We start from the raw sequence: 15083 nt of genomic DNA on the forward strand, positions 1-15083 counted from the left end.
CGGGGTCAGAAGGGAGGTGAGAGGTGGCGGAGGAGGAGTGGACGCGGGCCGGGACGTGGCTCTACCAGTGAAGGCGTTGTCGGCGACGAGTTCCGCAGCGCGAGCCTGTTTGGAATTGGGAGATTTCGAAACAATAAGAGACTTTTCCCTACAAGCCATTATAAAAGTTTCTAATTCCTTCTCTGCCACTGAAATTTTGGCTGCCCCTCCTCAGTCCTTCGCGCAAAGTTTTCTGGTCGTGTGTGCCACTTCCGTCAGGTTACAGAGTGACGACCGGTAATGGAGGGATAGGAAGACCTTTTTGCCCCTATGTTCAGTTAAGTCCCACGAAAAACACCAGAGTCTGCCGACGGTCCTCATTTCTCGTCCTCTCTCGAGCTCCTCTCTCTCTCAAAACCCTAGCCGAAGGAACCAAGGCGGCGGCGAGAAGGGGCGGCGGTGACCAAGCACACGTGAGGAGGGGGTCTCATGGGGTAGGGATCAAGTGGTTGACCCACTGGATCCAAGGCCGCGTGCAGCAGGGGCCTTGGTTGAGGGTGACCGCGAGATCCAACCAAGGCGGCGACGAGAAGAGGCGGCGGTGACCAAGCAGATCTGCACACGTGAGGAGGGGATCTCATGGGGTAGGGATCAAGAGGTTGACCCACTGGATCCAAGGCCGCGTGCAGCAGGGGCCTTGGTTGAGGGTGACCGCGAGATCCAAGGAGTCGCCATGGTGGAGCCGGAGGTGCGCCCGGCGTGGCTTTCAGACGGGTAAGCTGTTGTCTTCTTCTTCTCTTGTTGTCCTCCATTGTCATGCACTTAGCCTAAGAGATTGTAGGTGCTTAGTTTGTTGCCGTAGATATGCCTTAATCGATGGGTGTTCGTATGTAGGATGGACCCCAAAACGAGCTACAGATTAGAAATAAGGATCGTTGCGACAAATTCTCGATGCCGTTGGTTTAGCATAAGCACAGTTGTAGATGCTGACACAACCAATTTCAAGGATTTGGTCGAAGACATTGTGGATAAGTACCCTTGTGGTTATGGTGACATTGTTGACATGTTCTACTACTGTGGTGAAACCAAGTCCAACATCAAAGTCAGCAGTGACCATGATTTAGTTACTATGTTTTCAAAAAATGCTAGTGCCAAGACCTGCTTGTTGACCTTTGCTTACCATCCTATGGGTACTGATACACCAGTCATTCCACTATGGCATGATTTAGCTGAAATGCCTAACTCCTCTATGCAAGCCTGTAACCTAGCTGAGCCTACACCAGCACCAACCCAAACACAAGCTTCCACTCAAACACAAGCTTCCTCTCAAACGGCAACAACCACTGATGATGACAACTACCTAAACAATCCTGAGCCACAGAATGAGCACGTGGGTGTGGATGAGGAGGGCATGTACATAGAATTAGAGCCACGGACCAAGGGTACTGATGCATTTGAGGAGGATGTACCTGTTTCTGACTCTGAATGGGAATCTGATTCTGATGATGATGATGATGATGATGACTATGAGGAGGATGAGGCAGATGAAATGGTCAAAGATAAAGTTCCACTTAGTAATCCTGAAATAGTGTATGACAAAAATGACCCACCAATGACAGTAGGCAGCATCTATGAAAATATGTCTTGTTTTAGGTTGGCTTTGGCTACACATGCAATCAGAAATGAGTTTGAGTTTAACATAGAGAAGAGTGATCCAGGGAGGTACAGGGTCTACTGCAGTGCCAAAATTGATGGATGTAGGTGGAGGATTCTTGCATCTACAGGTGCAGACAAGACAACAGTGAAGGTAACTCTTGCCATCTTGCTTTTTTTGTTGATTTACTTATAAGAGATCTCTACTTATAATTGGTGTGACATATTTGCAGGTGAAGAAGAACCCATATCCTCATGACTGTCAGAGCACAAGAAGAGGTGGTAAAGTGAAGTGTGCAACCAAGTTTTGGGTTTGTGAAAAGGTGAAGGACTGGGTATTTGAGGATCCCAAGGTGTCAGCTATGGAGCTACAGAAGAGGATCAAGGATAAATTCAAGGTGGTTGTGCCTTACAAGAGAGTATATAATGGTAAGGAACTAGCCCACAGCCAATTATTTGGAGATTGGAGGTCCAGTTTTGACAATTTGTATAGGTTCAAGTTGCAAATTGAGGAATCTTGTCCAGGTAGCTTTGTAGTTATTGATCATCATACCATTAATAACAAGATTAGGTTCAATAGACTGTTCTTTGCCATGAAGCCATGTATTGATGGGTTTCTTCAAGGCTGTAGGCCATACTTGTCAGTTGATAGTACATTTCTCACGGGCAAGTTTAGAGGTCAGCTATGTGTAGCCTGTGCAGTAGATGGGCACAATTGGATGTATCCAGTTGCAGTTGGAGTCATAGATTCAGAAACAAATGAGAATTGGATATGGTTCATGGAGAGACTGAGAGATGTTATAGGGAGGCCACCAGGTCTGACCTTCTGTACTGATTGTGGTCAAGCAGTGATGGCCGGTGTGAGTGAGGTATTTCCTAATGCAGAGCACAGAGAGTGTATGTGGCATCTTGTTCAAAATTTTAAGAAAAGGTTCCATGGACAGGTGTTTGATGATCATTTGTGGGCATCATCTTACAGTTGGAACTCATACCTTTTTGAGAAACACTGGTCAGCAATGGCAGCAGCTAAGCCAGCAGCTATGGTTTATCTACAGCAGAACCATAAGAAGCTATGGACCAGAAGTCAATTTGGAGTCACATGTAAGATAGACTATGTCACAAATAATTTAGCTGAGAGCTTCAACAACTGGATCAAAGGTGAAAAAGGCAGGAATTTGGATGACTTGCTTGATACAATCAGACAAAAGTTATTAATCAAATGGAACCACAGAAGGAAGATTGCAAGGCAGATGCAGGACAAGATACTTCCACACATTGTGGACAAGCTGAAGGAGCAAAGCAGAAACCTAGATATTGATGTCATAACTAGCGGCGATGGTATTGCAGAGTTGTGTGCAAGAGGAGGATCAAGCTTCAGATTTGTTGTGAATTTGGAACAAAGGACTTGCACTTGTAGGGCTTGGCAGGTTTCAGGCCTACCATGTAAGCATGCACTGGCCTACATCACTAGCATAAGAGGAGAGAAAATTGAAGACCATGTGGACAACTACTACTCAGTGCAGAAGTTCAGGTCAGCTTATGAGGGTATCATCCCTGCCATTCCTGATAAGTCCATGTGGCCCAAATCTGATCATGGCTTCTTCATGCATCCACCTCTTCTCAAATCAACTGCTGGTAGAAGGAAGACAAGGTTCAGAGGAGCTGCTGAAGGTGGCAACAAAGGCAATAAAGGCAGGCACCAGTGCCCTATTTGCCATGAATATGGGCATCACTGGTACACTTGTAAAGATGGAGATCCTGCAGACATTGCAGCAATGCTTGCTGATAGGTGAGATTCTTTGTTTCAGATTTTTGTGTTGGGTTGTATGTGACATACTTAGCAGCTATGACAGTTTGTATTTATCTACTGCAGGGGACCACCTAAAAGGAAGAAGAAAAAGGCAACCCCAGCCTCAACTGAAACAAGCATTGTTCCTGTTCCTACCAGAATGGTGTTCCCTGATTTGCCCCCTGGTACAACTGCCACAACTGAAGCAACTGCTGGAAATAAGAGGAAAACAACATCAGCAGGTTCTAAGAAATCAAAGAGCTCATCCTCTGCCTCAGCAGCTTCAATCAGGTACAACTATCACATATACCTGATCAATGTAGTATCATCAGATAGCAAATGTCCTGTTAGATGCCTGTTTACCATGTTGATCCAATGCATAACTCGGGAATATATTTGTTGAATCAGTGCTAAAATAATTTGCTGGATTCAGTGTCACACTCTGAGACAATAATTCATCCATCTGAGGAGCCAACAAGTCTAACAATATTTAAAAATCAGATACTGTGGTGTATTTGCACTTAGATAAAACTGAAATCATCCAACTCCATAAACTTGCACTTGAAAAAAGAATCCGAAGAGTAATCTTTTAAATTAGCTTTGACATAGTCCAGTGATATCCTGAAGTGCTTTTCTTCCAGATTGGCCCTGGTTAGGTAATATCTCTCGGTAATCATTTTCTTCTGCAATGTCATTGTCTTCATCAATTCGGAAGCATAAAAGCTCAGGAATTGAACCCATATGCTCTGAAAGGGGTCAATGGATTTTCACCATTATCCTGTTTGTTGGCAGCATTTGAGAAACATGACGCTACAACATCAGAAGTAATGAAAGAACCCTTATGTCCCAATCCACTTGAACCAAAAATATCTGTTATTCTGCCATCAATACTTACACTGTGTTGTCTTCCATCATCATTAAACAAACAGTTTGCAGCTTTCCCTGACATAGTTGTCTGACGCATGCCACTTACTGTGCTCATCTTATATTTATTAGAGGTATCAGAATTAAATGTACCAAATTGTCTGGAATCATGAACGCTCCCAAATGTACTTTCTTCAGTAGTTGAGCTATCCAATGGAAGAGAAAAATCAAAGCTCTCAAATTGTGGCATTGCATCATTAAATTCCACAGAGTCATCATCCTTTTGCCTTGGGGTAGTATCATCAGATAGCAAATGTCCTATTAGATCTTCACTTCTAAATTTCCTATCAACTTCCACGCCAGAGTTCCAAAATGGAGAAGAACTGAAACACATACCTCTTGACTGTAGAGTTCCATAGAGCTGCTAGCCAATGGAGAACTTGCAGCAACATCAAAAATATTTTGTAACTGTGCTTGATAGTTTTGGAGGTCCATTTCTTCAATTACATTCCTGCTGCTGATACCATTACTAAAATTAGGTGATAAAACCTTTGCACTAGAAGAGTTATAGAGAGCAACCTCAGATAGGCTGAACCTATCTCCTTCAACTCCTTTTCAGAATATTTTATTTTTGTGGCTAGTTGCTTTAGTCCAGATTATCTGACAGAAGCTTCATCTCATCTAGTTTAGCTTTTTATCTGGTACTGCTTTTACTCCTAAGCAAACCAAGGCACTAACCCAATACTTTTTTTTGCTTTAGAAGATCTGGAACAGGCTCCAACCAGCCAGAAACTGGAAGCCAGCCTGTGCCTTTGAGCATTGTGTTCCCTGCTAGCTTGGAGCCAGAAACTGAGCATGTCAACACTGCTGACGATATGAACACAGCTGAGAACAAAGGGAGACCCAAGACAGCAGTGAATAAGAAAAGGAAGCTTAACAGTCCTGCTATGAATACAAGAGCCAAGGTATCTACAACTCCAGATAGTCCTGCTATGGGTACCAGAAGCAAAAGGAAGCTTGACATTTAGTTGTTGTCTGTGGGATGACTCAAAACTCCAGATATTTTGTAACTCATGTGTATGTGCTATGGGTACCATAACCTGCATTTTGTAAGACCAAAACAGTGGTCTGTGCATGACCAAAACAATGGTCTGCTCAATGTCATGACCAAAACAATGGTCTGGTCTATGTCATGACTGGTTTGTGAAATGATGTTATTGTTTGTGAAATTTTCGTAACTGGTTTGTCAAATTTGTTGTTCTGGTTTCTGAATGAGATCTCTTTCTGAATCTGTGTTAACTTGTTTGTCAAATTTGTGGCGTCAAGGGCAAGTGAAAAATTCTGCTCCTGACGCCTGGACACAGGGGCAAAAAGGTCTTCCTATCCCTCCATTACGGGCCGTCACTCTGTAACCTGACGGAAGTGGCACACACGACCAGAAAACTTTGCGCGAAGGACTGAGGAGGGGCAGCCAAAATTTCAGTGGCAGAGAAGGAATTAGAAACTTTTATAATGGCTTGTAGGGAAAAGTCTCAAACAATAAAGGAGGATTTGCTTGGCGCACCCAGCGTACGTACCGTCCGTCCATACGAGACTATTTCAAGTACAGGAGTCTTTGCCTAGCTTCAGATTGAGTTAATATTGCCAAATCGTTTCGTTTGCATTATTAGCTAATAAATCACCTGGACAAATTGTTTATCCAGGTAAAGCTTATGGAAAAGTTTGGGTGACTAAAATTTGGTGCTATATTGTTTGATACATAGAGAAACTAACAGCTAGTTGAATCATATTAAAAGTTAGTCCACATGTTTGGATGGTCTAAAACTTACCTTCACAGGTTTCATTCGATGATCCAAACATACCTTTAAAAGCTGCTAACTATTAGTACTAGAGCTATTTGGATCTACGTGATAATAGTTGGTTGAATAGTTGGTGGGATGTATATGAACTATCAGAATCCGTTAACCAACTAATTAGCTAATTGTTAATACCTCTCCTTGCTAATAGTTCATCTATTAGCAATGGTTGGTTACTGGTTACCACCCACTAATTTTAGGGGGTGTCTGCTTGTGATGAAAAGTCGGCTGCTGCTGCAGCTGTGGCTAAAGCTGCACACACATAAGACACTCAGTCTGTTCGCTGGTTAGTTTCAGCCAGCCCAAATCAGCCAGCCAATAGTGTTTTTCTCTCACAATAAATCAGCACCAGCCAGCCCAAACCAGCCCAGAAACCAACCAGCGAACAGGACGACTGTGATTGAATTTGATTGCAACATGGGCAGAGTGGCAAAGTGAGCCGATGGCCTTTGCTGAATTTGCAGCACGTTCGTTTGGCTGTAGCTTGTCGTAAACGATCGTAAATTTTCAATCGAAACAGTATTTTTCTCTCACACAAACCAGTCAGCAGTACTTCTTCACGAACCAGCAACGATACGAACCGGCCAACCGAACAGGCTGTTAATTGCTTAGGGGCGAAGACCAAGATGGTTCGGCCACGGACCACGAGCCCACGACCAAACAATTGTCCAACTTGGTTGAATTGACTTTTGCTTGATTCAAATCTAATCACTGTGTGTCAACGATGATGACTCAAATGTCCGTCACTTTCTCTTGTGATGACTTGTGAGGCACATAAATCCCTGGGTCTATCTAACGCCGCCGCCGCCCATGGTCCGTGCAACTCGGCGGTCCGTATAACCTACGTACTGTTCATGTTCAGTGGATGGAAGGCGGTGTTCGTGGCATCAGCATCGGTGCTCGGCTAGTAGCCTAGTACAAATCGCGAAGCAGATCTATCGCCCAAGAATGGGCGCCGCGGAGAATCGGAGCTGGATGGCCGGGAAGGTGCGAGCCGCCGTCCGGCGGCAACCGCTGAAGTGCACTCGCTCGTGCACGGTGCAGTGCACCAGAGAACCGAGAACCAGCTGACGGGAACCAGATGCCTCTGTGCTCTGGGCTCTGGCCTTTCCCCCAAAAATGCCTGGGGTTCGGGGTCATCAGCCACGTACTACACTTTTGGTGAGGCACGTCTAGCCGGGACCGTTCGTGCAACGATTCGACCAAGAATCCGACCAAATCTTTGCTAGTGGTGTGCTTTCCTCGCGCCATGCTCGTTTCTGTGGAATCTCTGCCCAGCTTTTGGTTCCTCGGTTCGATCCTGAAAGCGGAAAAGCAGAAGATGCCGATCTCGACTCGACGGAACGGCGAAATCAGCGTTGGCTGCCCTTGGCCTGGGCCGCCTGGCAGTTGGCGTTTTGTGGGCTGCTCTGGTCTTTATCTCGTATATACACCCACGGGCCACGGCCCGATACTCAAGCCTGGGTCCGCGCATGATTTCTGGGCCCAGCAAATAAGTTCCAGTCGTATACAGACCGTACAGTAGAAGGCCTGTGGTTGCATTTTTGTACCAAAACGGCAACGCCGGCGACGAAATTGTGCAACTCTTTGCCCTCAGCAGCGTATCCTCTCCAAAAAAAAAGGAGAGAGAGAAACGTGAGCTCACATCGCCGCATGAAGAAAAAGAAAAACAGCGTGAGTACCGAGGATACAGCGTTGTAGTGGAACAATTTTTTTTTGGGGCTGTCTACCTTGTGCCCGGTTGATTGAGACAACACCATCAACCGGTTGATTTGCCCCACTCAAACAACCGGCTGAGCCAATTCATTCAATCAACCGAAATTTAACAGAGGCCAAATTCACTTCACTTGGCCTATTATATTAGGCCAAATCAAATATAATAACAAGGAAGCAAAGCCAGTTCAGATTAAAGCAACTGATACTGATAGAAACCAATATCAAATGAGGAAAAAAATACAAAAATTGAATTCCATATTCTTTCACAACCAAATCATTAGACAAATTGAATAAAACAATACAGCATTCAATCAGAGAGAAACTTACACCAAAGCAGTACAAAACTTACACCAACCAGTTATACAAATTATAGTTGAAAATACAGTATAAATTATGGACATTTCAAGTGTAAAATAAATTACAGAGCAATGTAAAGAAGCTAAATAGATTAGCAAGTATAGCTATGGCCAGCAAGAACAAGCACCAGGAAACTCCAGAAACCAACTCAAAAAAAGGACTTTGAGATAATTCAAATAATCAAATGGACAAATGTACAGGCAAAAATATCCAAAATTTTTTCTATGGTAGCCATATTGCAAATAAAAAGGTGGCTAATAATTCAGAAATGAAAAATAAACAAATTAACAAAATTAGAAATTCTTAATGAGAACAAACCTTGCAAAAACAACATCACTCTAATCCAACTTACATCAACCTGCCATTAAATTTACAGTGGATATTAGAAGTAAATATAAAAGGAAGAGGGTGTAAGTACATGATCTATAATCCAACAAACCCAATTCATTAAAACATTAAACTACAAGACAAGAAGTAAATAAACAGAATACTGGAGGTCATTGATAATATGGAATCAGGAAGTTTAGAAACGAAACCCACTGCCACAACACCCTGATTGTACCAAATAAACTAAATCTGTACAGGAAACAAACTCAGCTGATTTGGTCATCTGATCAAACAACTGCTTAGAGAAAGCCTCTTTATTTAGAAAATGGGCTACAAACTTGAAGCAGATTGGTCATAAGACATTTATCCAGTACGAGGCCCAAAACTATAACAGGTTTATTTTTCATAACTTGATCAAACTACAGGCCCAAATAAGACCCAACAAAACAAGGCCCAATAGGGTCATAAGAAATTTATCCAGCACTTAGACAGACTCAAAATTACAAATTGGTCTATACAACGAAAACATAACAACCACATGGGGCAAATTGAAATAATATGCCTTGCAATCCAAGAAGCTCATAAACGAATCTACACAAAGAGAAAAGACACGTACACTTGCCTGGGTTTCGTCTCCAGGGCAGCCACCATCAAACTGGGGAAAAATAACTGCATCCAACTCAGATCTGACTACAAGCTTCATCCACAAGGAGGAGAATGCAACCACCTGATGAAAAATGAGAAAAGAACAAAAGAAAAGAAAGAAAAAAGATTTGAAAAAAAACAACATACATCTTTTAGGCACTTCTCATAGAGCTGGCGATCAAAACTTGAGGTGTCACTGGAAAAATCATTCTACAAATTCAAACTAATATTAAGCAAACAATAGGAAAAAATACCAAAGTAAAAAAAGATAACTAGTTAGTCTAACAACCTGGGTTTCTGATAATGATGCATAGGAATCATAGTCTGTAAAAGGTAACTGAGAACACTAGACATCTTCGGAGCCACCAATGTCTGAATCACCAGAGTCTGACAAATCAATTACACCACTAGGTCTTTTACGAACCATCTAAAAAACAAGAAACAAACAAAGAGAATTTATAAGAAGAAATATGGCAGATACTTCTCCAATGCTAATCAAAATTTGGTCTCACCATGAGGTACTGTTATTACTAACTTACACCACTCTGTCTAAGAATTTACACTAAAATGGTTTGTGTAAATATAGTAACAAGATACTGTAATAAAAAATAAAAATACAATACATGTTTACTACACAGGAGAGGAAGCAAGAAATGAGGGATAAAAAAAAGAAATGGTAAATCTAAGGGCTATGCAAATGCAGAGCCATCAGAATTTAGAAGGGGAACAAAAACAATAATGCAGCAAGGGCCACAACCAAATCTGCATACAACTACTGCTAACTGCATCAGCTAACCTCACATACCTTCCCCTCCCTTACTCACCACCACAAACCACATCATCTCCATTTAATACCACACCATCCTATCCTCTTCCCCTTCCCTGCGCCTCCCTCATATATCTGCATCTCTTCATGCAGAGAAGCACTGCCATATGACCACAACACATGTTGAACATGAAGATAAATTGCCTCCTACCTTGTCTTGCTCCTCCTGGAAACTAATAACAGATCAGCTAGCTAGCTACACCATCTGCATTGCAGTATACGAGCAGTAGGATCTTCGTTGCTATGTTACAAGGATCTAGCTAGAAAATAGCAACTAGAATGTACATACATGGTTGCCTTGCCTCCTCAACCCCTTAAATTTCTTTCTACGAAGAAAAAAAGACATGCCACAAAAGGCGAAACATGAACCCAAGGCAAAACACCTACGAACCAGCTAGGATTGCTACCGCACAAACCGGCCTAGAACAAAAATCATGAAGATGTAATCCTAGGTCCACTTGCAAAATGTGAGAACAAAAATAAACAGAAATCAGAAGCAAATATCAGTTAACTTGCTGAACTACATCATTTAACTGGACAATGATCCTGATCTACTGCTACAGTAGGCTCTGTTGTCGTCTAAGTGCCTAGGCTACTGAAGATAGGCTAACAAAACAAGCTGAAATGGATGGATTGCCAGACAACTATACAACGGCAGCAGCATCAAACTCAACCACGCAGCAGTACACTTAACAAGCTGTTAGATAGCAAGTACAGAGTACTACATGCTTCCACTCCTGCTTCGACACAAAGTAATAAAGTATTCAAAGGAGAACGAAGCTGGAGCTAGCAACTACTAGGTACGTACGATGACACACAACAATTAAACAAGACAAAAATCGCCTAAACACTGTACATGAACACAACGGGGGATGAACCACCAACCCCCATCCCCTACCACCAATAGAGCCACCACAAAAATCGCCAGATCCACTATAACTCGGACGAAATCAAACAATTACACTCTACATGAAACAATAGGGGATGAACCAGCAACCCCCATCCCCAACCACCAACAGAGCCACCACAAAATCCCCAGATCCACTATAACTCGAACGAAATCAAACAATTGCAGGGTGCAGCAGCCCAGGCGGAATCCACAATTCACTCTATCTCGAACCACAACAGATACAAACACGCATCCACCACCACATACCTCGACGAGGAGCGCAGACGAGGAGCAGACCTTGAGAAACACTAGAATCGCCAATCGACAAAAGCACCAGGGACACCACGAGCCTGACGAACAGAGGACCAAAAACACAAACCAAAATACTCTATCAGCATCAGATGAACCCTAACAACATGGATTTACATGAAGAACACACAAATCAGAAGAGGAACGAACTGACGAACCTAGAGAACCCTAGAATCGCCGTCGGCGACGACAACGGCTACGCCGCGGGGGAGACAAGTAGAAGAAATGAAATGAATGGGGAACACCTGAAACGGACAGGGACACCCCTGCAATAACGGGCGTGATTACAAAAAAAATAAAAGAAAGCGCCGACATATCGGACCCACATGGCAGACAGAATACAAAGACGAAGAAATAGAACCAGGCTGTCTCATAACGGACCGCACATGCCAAATCGAACGATAAAAAAAAGCCGGTTGAGACAAACATCCCAATCAACCGGTTGACAAATAGACTCTCTTTTTTTCACACAAACAGTTCCACGGATAAAGCTGAAGCTGTTTCGAAAAAAAATATTTAATAAAATAGTATTTTATAGTAAATTTGAGAGAGGGAGTTGAGGGAATCTTGAATTTTCAGCTCTATCAAGCTCCCACACATGTGGGCAGTGAGAGGGGATTTTAAATAGCTAGCTATTCTATTTTAATCCGTTTGTTATAAAAAGCAGCTTCTCAAGCCGCTGAACCTGTGGACTCTATTTGCTTAAACTTATCAGTCATGATACAACTCACAACAACGCTTATCAACCACAAAAACCATCAGCCGAACCGAGCTAAACTTATCTACTGCCTTACAGACATACTCTATCTGAAAATATAAGGATGCACAGAGAACTTGTTCTAAAAGAAGTACAAATTAAGTTTTTCTTAAAGTATGGATTTGGATTTAAAAAGGAAGAAGTATATGAATTATTGGATGAAAAGGTACCAAAATATAGGTATACAAATCTACAAGCTACGTATAACCAGTCTGTTCGCTTGTTGGTTTTAGCCAGAGCTTATAAGCCAGCCAACAATATTTTCTTTCCACGACAAACCAGCAGCAGCAGGCTTGCAACCCAGAAACTAACCAGCATCAGGCCGAACGTCACAGCAACGCATTGCTTCCGACCTCAGTAGCGCACTGCACAAATGCGCGCATTTCAGCCGGGGAGCATAGGTACAGTACATATACATCAACGTAACTCCACCCACAGTAGCACATCAACTTCGTTCACCCACTACGCATCACGCAAGCTCGTGATCCGCCGATTACCTATCTGCTATAGCACGAAGCGAAAACGATGGTTTGATCGGCGCCGCGCACGCCTGCCTCAGCTTTCAGCTCACCTCAGAGCGCGGACCTGATGACGGGGAACGCGTCCTGCTGCTGCTCTGCGTCTGCGGGCAGGGGCAGCAGCTTGCCCATCTCCTTGACGAACGTCTCCATGGCGGGGCCGGGCAGGCACATGGGCACGACGATGCCGTCCTCGCCCTTGGCGTTCTTGAACGGGATAAAGAAGCTGGCCACCCCGGGGATGGCGCCCACGCCGCCCTTGGCGGGGCCTCCGTACACCGGCTTGCCCCAGCCGAAGTCCAGGTCGCCGAACCCGGCCTTGGTCACGTCGGACGCCAGGTACGCGCGCACCGCCGTGAAGTGCGGCCGGCCGCGCAGCACCATCAGGTCGGCCACCGACCGCATGTACTCCACGTTCACCTCGCCCTTGGCGCGCTTCACCAGCTCCACGGCGTAGCCCAGCGGGTTCGCGGCGAGGTCCCCGGCCGTCGCGACGGCGACCGGAACGCGAAGGCGTTGCCGTAGTAGCCCTCCGGGATGGCGATCCCGGACTTGCCGCCGCGGGCGTTGACGATGCAGATCATCCGCATCACCTCGTCGGCGTCCGGCGCCAGCGCCGTGGTGCGGCACTTCCACAGGAGCCCCGTGAGGAGGTCGAACGTGGAGGCGCGCGAGCGGAGCGCCGGCGGGAGGTTGGCGCGGATGGCCTCCACCTCCTGGCGCCCGAAGAAGAAGGAGCGGTGCACCATGTCGTCCAGCGGGATGAGGGTGCCCTTGGTGTCCGGCACCTCGTCGTACTCGCGGTGCGCGAACGCCGGCCGCGGCGGGTCGCGCGCCTCCAGCAGCTCGCGGCCCCACACCGGGCCGGACCGTCGGCTTCGCCGCGCCCCTCGCCAGCTCCGCCACGGCGCCCAGGAACTGCACCAGCCCCTGAGCGTCCGCCATCGTGTGGTGCAGCCGCACCCCCAGGATGAAGCCCCCGCACGCCAGCCGCGTCACCTGCACGTCACGCATAAGTTTTGTTTACCCACCATGCACGTATGCACGTGTACGTGTGCGGCACACACGTGAAAGCGAGTGCCGTCGGCATCAAGTACGTACCTGGAAGAGGAGGAGCGGCGAGCCGAGGACCTCGGACGAGCCGGGGACGTCGAAGATGAGCTCGTCGAGGCACGGGAACGGCGGCTGCAGCGCGTCCCCGAAGTGGTCGAGCCGGACGTCGGCGTCGGCCTCGATGAACAGCACGCCCTCGCCCGTGCACTCCACGGCGAGCTTGCGCCCTTCCAGCTCCCTGAGCCGCCCGGCGAACGGGTAGTAGTGCACGAGCGCCCTGGCTACGGCGTCCCGGATCACCGGCGCGGGGTCCCGCCCGCCCATTCGCGCGTTCCGGCGGTAGAACTGGATGACGGGGATGTGGAACCGCAGCCCGTCCTGGTCGTCGATGTCCGAGAGCCGCTTCAGCTCCCGCGGCGTCGGCGACGCCGGCGCCACCAGCACCGCCGGACGCCTCCGCACCGTGAACTTGAGCGACGACGCCATTCGTAGCTTGCTCTGTCTGGCAACGCACAGGGGTTCAATGGAGGTGGCAAATTAAGGCTGCTCGTGCCTGCTCCTGCCGCTGGGTTTGGTGTGCCGAGAGGGAGGGGCACTGGATGCAAATATATACTGTACTCGCCCGTACAGTACAGCGGGAATGTCAGAGATGGTTTTGCAGTGGAAATGAGGGAGCAGTTGCTAAACAAGTTTTTACACGCCCAGACGCCCTCGTCATGTCAGGTCAAGTCAACAGAAAAAGGCGATCGACCTCGCTTTCCCAAGGAAGACGAAGCCTCGTAATGTCAGCTGGTGACTTGGTGCTGACAGCTGAGCACTGAGGTCCCTGTCGTCCTCCTCGCAGCGCTACTGCACCAGCACGTACATGAGCCTGCTGCCACCCGGCAAATAGCACGGAAACAGAGGGCGAAAGTGATGGTGTTCCGATCCCTCATCCCTTGGGAAACTTTACTCAGCACTCCCATGCCATGGACCCATGGTTCGTGGTGGCGACCGGCCTGTGTTGGTGTTGCTTTCCTTGCGCGCGGCGCGCACGTGAAAGGATCGTGTGGCGGCCGTTCCCGCAGGCATCGTTTGATCTAGAGATAGAGTGGCCGCTACTGGTACATGCATCCTAGTCGTCCGGCCTGTTCAAATTAACTACGAATTACTGCTGAATTGCTCGAGGGATCTTCACAGCCTCCAGCTCCTTTCTCTGGAATTTCATTTCACTAGAGGTTCTGCACGCTGCCGGTGCCGGGCTCCAAACTGATGCAGGAATCGAGGCTGAATTTTCAGTGCGGGTGGCTCTGTCTCTGTGGCGGCTCGCCATGCTCCTTGGCTGCAGCTGCAGGTGCGCCGCCAGAGCGGCGGAGGACCATGGATTGCCGAAGTGGGAGGCGACAGAGATGGATTGGATCGGATGACACGAAAGTGGTATGGTATGCTTGCCTGCACTAACGCGAACGAAGTGGGTGGGCCGTTTAGCGTCAACTGATCGCTACTCGCCACTAGTAACAAAGCACTGGCCACTGGGGCATCGACACGACCCGGCCTCGTGCGTGC

At 46.6% G+C, this 15083-nt stretch overlaps 1 protein-coding gene and 1 pseudogene across 2 annotated transcripts; one reads left to right on the plus strand and one right to left on the minus strand.

Annotated features, from left to right (window-relative positions):
• The first annotated feature begins 231 nt into the window (after window positions 1-231).
• On the plus strand, window positions 232-5441 carry LOC136538822 (uncharacterized). 2 transcript variants are annotated; one of them, XM_066530774.1, is made up of 5 exons: window positions 232-753; window positions 874-1786; window positions 1866-3421; window positions 3506-3712; window positions 5049-5441. In XM_066530774.1, exons 1-5 carry the CDS (start codon window positions 713-715, stop codon window positions 5311-5313), a joined length of 2982 nt encoding a protein of 993 aa, XP_066386871.1. In that variant the 5' UTR covers window positions 232-712; the 3' UTR covers window positions 5314-5441. The 2 variants fall into 2 exon arrangements, with proteins under 2 accessions (XP_066386871.1, XP_066386870.1); XM_066530773.1 differs by having other exon boundaries at window positions 233-753; window positions 5046-5440.
• Window positions 5442-12079: 6638 nt separating this feature from the next.
• Window positions 12080-14124, minus strand: LOC136538823 (benzyl alcohol O-benzoyltransferase-like; annotated as a pseudogene).
• Between the last annotated feature and the right edge of the window lie 959 nt (window positions 14125-15083).

This window comes from Miscanthus floridulus, chromosome 2 (assembly GCF_019320115.1).
Source record: "Miscanthus floridulus cultivar M001 chromosome 2, ASM1932011v1, whole genome shotgun sequence".
Classification (NCBI taxonomy): Eukaryota; Viridiplantae; Streptophyta; class Magnoliopsida; order Poales; family Poaceae; genus Miscanthus; species Miscanthus floridulus.

Coding starts and splice junctions, on each gene's coding strand:
- LOC136538822 (XM_066530773.1), top strand. CDS start 713: ATGGTGGAGCCGGAGGTGCGCCCGGCGTGGCTTTCAGACGG. Junction 3,422..3,505: donor GCAGCAATGCTTGCTGATAG/GTGAGATTCTTT, acceptor TATCTACTGCAG/GGGACCACCTAAAAGGAAGA. Junction 3,713..5,045: donor GCCTCAGCAGCTTCAATCAG/GTACAACTATCA, acceptor TTTTTGCTTTAG/AAGATCTGGAACAGGCTCCA.